The 4,876-nt window shown below is 40.2% G+C and overlaps 1 protein-coding gene across 1 annotated transcript; it reads left to right on the top strand.

The window, feature by feature from the left end:
- The first annotated feature begins 1,699 nt into the window (after window positions 1-1,699).
- On the top strand, window positions 1,700-4,264 carry LOC109872875 (vesicle transport protein SEC20). The gene is made up of 6 exons (XM_020464280.2): window positions 1,700-1,801; window positions 2,017-2,109; window positions 2,200-2,291; window positions 2,384-2,488; window positions 2,695-2,813; window positions 3,234-4,264. Exons 1-6 carry the CDS (start codon window positions 1,718-1,720, stop codon window positions 3,428-3,430), a joined length of 690 nt encoding a protein of 229 aa, XP_020319869.1. The 5' UTR covers window positions 1,700-1,717; the 3' UTR covers window positions 3,431-4,264.
- Window positions 4,265-4,876: the final 612 nt, after the last annotated feature.

Raw genomic sequence — 4,876 nt, 5'->3', positions numbered from 1 at the left:
ATGTTGTTGATGTAAATTGAGAAGAGCGTGGGGCCTAGGATTGAGCCTTGGGGGTACTCCCTTGGTGACAGGCAGTGGCTGAGACAGCAGATTTTCTGACTTTACACCCTGCACTCTTCGAGAGGTAGTTAGCAAACCAGGCCAAAGACCCCTCAGAGACACCAATACTCCTTAGTCGGCCCACAAGAACGGAATGGTCTACCGTATCAAAAGTTTTGGCCAAGTCAATAAAAATAGCACATTACTTAGAATCAAAGGCAATGGTGACATCATTGAGGACCTTAAAGGTGGCAGGGACACATCCATAACCTGAGCAGAAACCTGATTGCATACCCTAGAGAATACTATAGACATCAAGAAAGCCAGTCAATTGACTATTGACAAGTTTTTCCAACACTTTTGATAAACAGGGCAAAATATAAATAGGCCTATAACAGTTAGGATCAGCTTGATCTCCCCCTTTAAATAAAGATGAACCGTGGCTGCCTTCCAAGCAATGGGAACCTCCCCAGAAAGGAGAAACAGGTTAAAAGGTCAGAGATAGGCTTGGTGATGATAGGGGCAGCAACCTTAAAGAAGAAAGGATCTAAACCATCTGACCCAGATGTTTTTTTGGGGTCAAGTTTAAGGAGCTCCTTCAGCACCTCGGACTAGGTGACTGCCTGCAGGGAGAAACTTTGTAGTGGGGCAGGGGGGAAAGAGGGAGAAGCATTGAGGATAGTGCATTAGAAGGGGTGGCATATAAGGAAATGTTGTACGGGCAAGGAGGCATGGTTGAGTCAAATAGGAATCCTGACTTAATGAAGTGGTGATTAAAGAGCTCAGCCATGTGATTGATCCTTGTCAGTAACAACCACATCATCAACATTAAGGGACATGAGCAGCTGAGGAGGAGGGTTTATTCTCCAGGTCTCTAACCGTTTTCCAGAACTTCTTGGGATTAGACCCACAGAGAGAGAAGAGGTCCTTAAAGTAACTAACTTTGGCCTTCCGGATAGCCTGAGTGCACTTATTTCTCATTTGCCCGAACGAGAGCCAGTCAGCCTGAGTATGCATGTGCCGAGCCTTTCACCAAATGCAATTCTTGAGGTGGAGCAACTCTGCAAGATCACGTTCAAACCAGGGGCTGAACCTCTTTTTAATTCTCATTTTCTTGATGGGGTGTGTTTGTTAACAATAACACTGAAAATATCAAAAAAGAAGGGGATCAGAGGGGATCAAGCTGATTCTATACCATTTTACAGAGGCCAGTTCACAAAGGAATTCAAGTTTTTTAGCAAGTGTCTATGATAAAGCAGGACATGTCGTTTCACTGAGAAACCATTACGAACACAGGCTATAAAACAGTGATCACTAAGGTCATTACAGAAAACACCACACTGATATCTATCAGGATTAGTCCCGAGTGTTGGAACAAAGATAGTCTGTCCCACGGTTGGGTAAAGAAAGTTTGTATTCAACAAAGTATGCGGGAGCCACGAGGCAAGTAGCAAAATGCACAAGAAAAAAAAGATTATTCAAATAAGTACTTTTCATATATAGACTATGCACAGCTGCTTATGCTATATATATTTTTAATACGATGTGTTCATTAGTTATGTTAATATTGCATATAATGCATTTCCCATTTATATTGAACACCCAATCTTTTCATTGAAAAACGCGCTTCAAATAGCACGCACTTTTTGGATTTGTGGTTTGCCGTACAACAACAGAAATGGCCTCTTCCCAGGATGTCCACGTCCGAATTTGTGGACAAGAAATAATCAAATATGATCTCGAAATTAAAGCTCTCATTCAGGTAGCTATATTTTATTAACTGTTTACTTATTTTCTTTATTCATTTTGTGTAATTTAAATGTGTGATTGGGGGACAAGTCAGTGTACATTTGGCAAACTAATCTAGCCTAGCTAGCTACTGTAATTGTTGAGAGAAAGCGATGCAATAAACTATTAAACAAATGTGGATTATATTGAATGATCAGTTAAAGTTTAAAAAGTATGTATCTTGCTTAGGACATTAGAGAATGTCCGGGGCCACAAAGTGTGTTGATGGATTTCAACTCCGAAGTAAAAGAGAGATTCAATCAGCTACGACTGAGAATCCAGGTATGTAATTCAATGCATTAGTTTAACTTACATCACATTCATTGTGATCAGCTAGATAAAACTCTTCTGATCTATACATTCAATTCACAGAATATGGAGCAAATGGCCAAGGAACAAGACCGAGAAACAGAAAAACAAGCCATCTTGAGTGAGACAGAGAGTAATCGTAGACAGATGCTGAGGTATGAGATTGGAATCTAGATTCCTATTTTTGATCTCACAATTCCTCTTGGAATTCCTTAACTGAATATTTTCAAAAATATTCCCTCTACAGTAACCAGACAGCTTGGAGGAAGGCAAACCTGGCATGTAAACTGTCCATTGACAACCTTGAGAAAGATGAGCTGTTGTATGGTGGAGACTCCACTGTGCGACAACGGTGTGTGGTGCTCTTCTCTTCACTCACAGCTGCTTTATTAACCCTCTATATGTCCAGTTTCTTATTCCTGCAATCCTCATTCTTCACAGCTTTCTTCAGCACTTTTTCAAGAAACGTATTAACTTGCAAGTGGATAAATACCCCTTTGATATGGACAGAAAGTTGGAATTGCATTGGAATTAATTGCAGTGTGTGTCCCCTCTCAGAAAAGCAACTAAGGAGAGTTTGGTCCAGACATCCGGTGATATCACAGAGAGCCTGATGAGCATCAGTCGTATGATGGCTCAGTCGGTGTCGCAGAGCGAGGAGACCATCGGCACTCTGGGTAAGAGACTACTCATTCGGGAAGGGAGAACAGTCACAAAATGGGTGCCAATGGTTAGGGCTTGCAGACCTATAATAATAATACATGCCATTTTGCAGAAGAGCGAACCTACAACGAAACAAAGATATGATAACTTTATTGTCCATTTATCTGAAAATGTATGTTGTGATGTTCACATACAAAATACACAAAGCCAATACACTATAGTACAATACAAAAATAGCTGGAAAGTGAGCACACAAATATTCACATAGCCTCGTCCCTTTGGCATACTGCCCCTAGTGTCCCTGTTGGTGCTAGGCTTTGTCCACTAGTCTAGAACACTTTGCATTTCCAGCACGTATTGTAATTCATCCCAGCAATGCTCTTATTAATCTAGGATAAATGAGTCATTATGTACACATTTTCTCCTGTATGTAGCTACGTCTTCAAGAACAGTCCTGGAAACTGATGAAGAGTTCAAAGCCATGACAGGAACCATACATTTGGGAAGGAAACTGATCTCAAAATATAACAGACGAGAATTGACTGACAAACTACTCATCTTTCTAGCAGTGGCTTTGTTTTTAGCAACTGTCTTGTACATTTTGAAAAAAAGGCTGTTCCCATTCATTTAGAGAAAATTGTGAGCAATTTCCTGTTCATTTTTTTTTGTCCCTTGATATCTGTCCAAAACTGTCTGTAATATAACTACAGTCATGCCTTTCTAACCTTTCAATTAGTTTTTCTTGCCATACAGTCTTGTGCATTTCCATTATGCACCTTCCCCAGACTGTCTACAGAACTGTCAGACAATTTTTTTTAAATTTTATTTAACCCTTATTTAACTAGGCAAGTAAGTTAAGAACAAATTCTTATTTACAATGATGGACTAGGAACAATGGGTTAACTGCATGGTTCAGGGGCAGAACGACAGATTTTTACCTTGTCAGCTCAGAGATTCGATCTAGCTACCTTTCGGTTACTGGCCCAGAACTGTGTCAGACTGTCGGCAGAACTGTGTCAGACTGTCGGCAGAACTGTGTCAGACTGTCGGCAGAACTGTGTCAGACTGTCGGCAGAACTGTGTCAGACTGTCGGCAGAACTGTGTCAGACTGTCGGCAGAACTGTGTCAGACTGTCGGCAGAACTGTGTCAGACTGACATGCATTATCTATCTATACCACAGAGGAATAACCTTGTTTCAGGGCTCATAGCTGGCAGGTGCACTTTTTAAAATATATTTTTTTATCCCATTGCCCTACTTATTCTTACTGTACAGTTTACCTGGAATGTACAACCTGGCCGTAGTCCATATACAATAAGAAGGAAATGGTTACTGTAGATCTGTATTGCTGATGGAATAGTGTTCCCAAAACACATGAATTTAGGAAATTGTTGTGAGATAGACTACTTATTGTATAAAAGAATCAACCGTTTTACAACATTTTGAATAAACATATGTTTCTCAAGTCTCTTTAATTATTGCTAGCTAGCTCAAAGATCTGTCTCCACTTTCACATGACATAAGGACAGATATACATTTACCTTAATAAAGTTTAGGTATGGTGTGGCTATTATGAAGCTTTAGCTACCCAGGCCTACGATATGAAGGCAGTGCACCTTGGCGGTCCAAATAACAGTTCAACTTGAGGTGAGGAAGTTTCAGACCTACCAGAGTTACTCCTATAATATAATGCTTATCTTTATACAAAATATTCAGAGAAATGAACAAATGCCCCTCCTTCTGTATGTCTATCTGTATAGCAGATGCAGTAGCCATCTGACATTAAGGAAATGCATGTCGATGTCGTAGCATGCCACCAGCACATCTCCATCTCTCTGGGGTTAGGCCTAAGCTTCTCTTTCTTTAAATTTATTAAAATAGGAATATCATACAGTAGACAACTAAGCCTGTAGGTCTTTGTATGCAGTGCCCTGATATATTTAGTGCTCAAATCTCTTGAGACCTGAACTCTTGAGGTGGACAATTATTGTTTTAGGAATCCCCCCAAATAATAGGCTATACAGTTTTGCATATGCTACACATCAAAACCCTACAAGGAATAGGGTTTTTGTCATTT

This window comes from Oncorhynchus kisutch, linkage group LG28 (genome assembly GCF_002021735.2).
Source record: "Oncorhynchus kisutch isolate 150728-3 linkage group LG28, Okis_V2, whole genome shotgun sequence".
In the NCBI taxonomy this organism is placed as follows: domain Eukaryota; kingdom Metazoa; phylum Chordata; class Actinopteri; order Salmoniformes; family Salmonidae; genus Oncorhynchus; species Oncorhynchus kisutch.
Note: the sequence above shows the minus strand (reverse complement) of the source record. Positions and strands in the feature narration are given on the sequence as shown.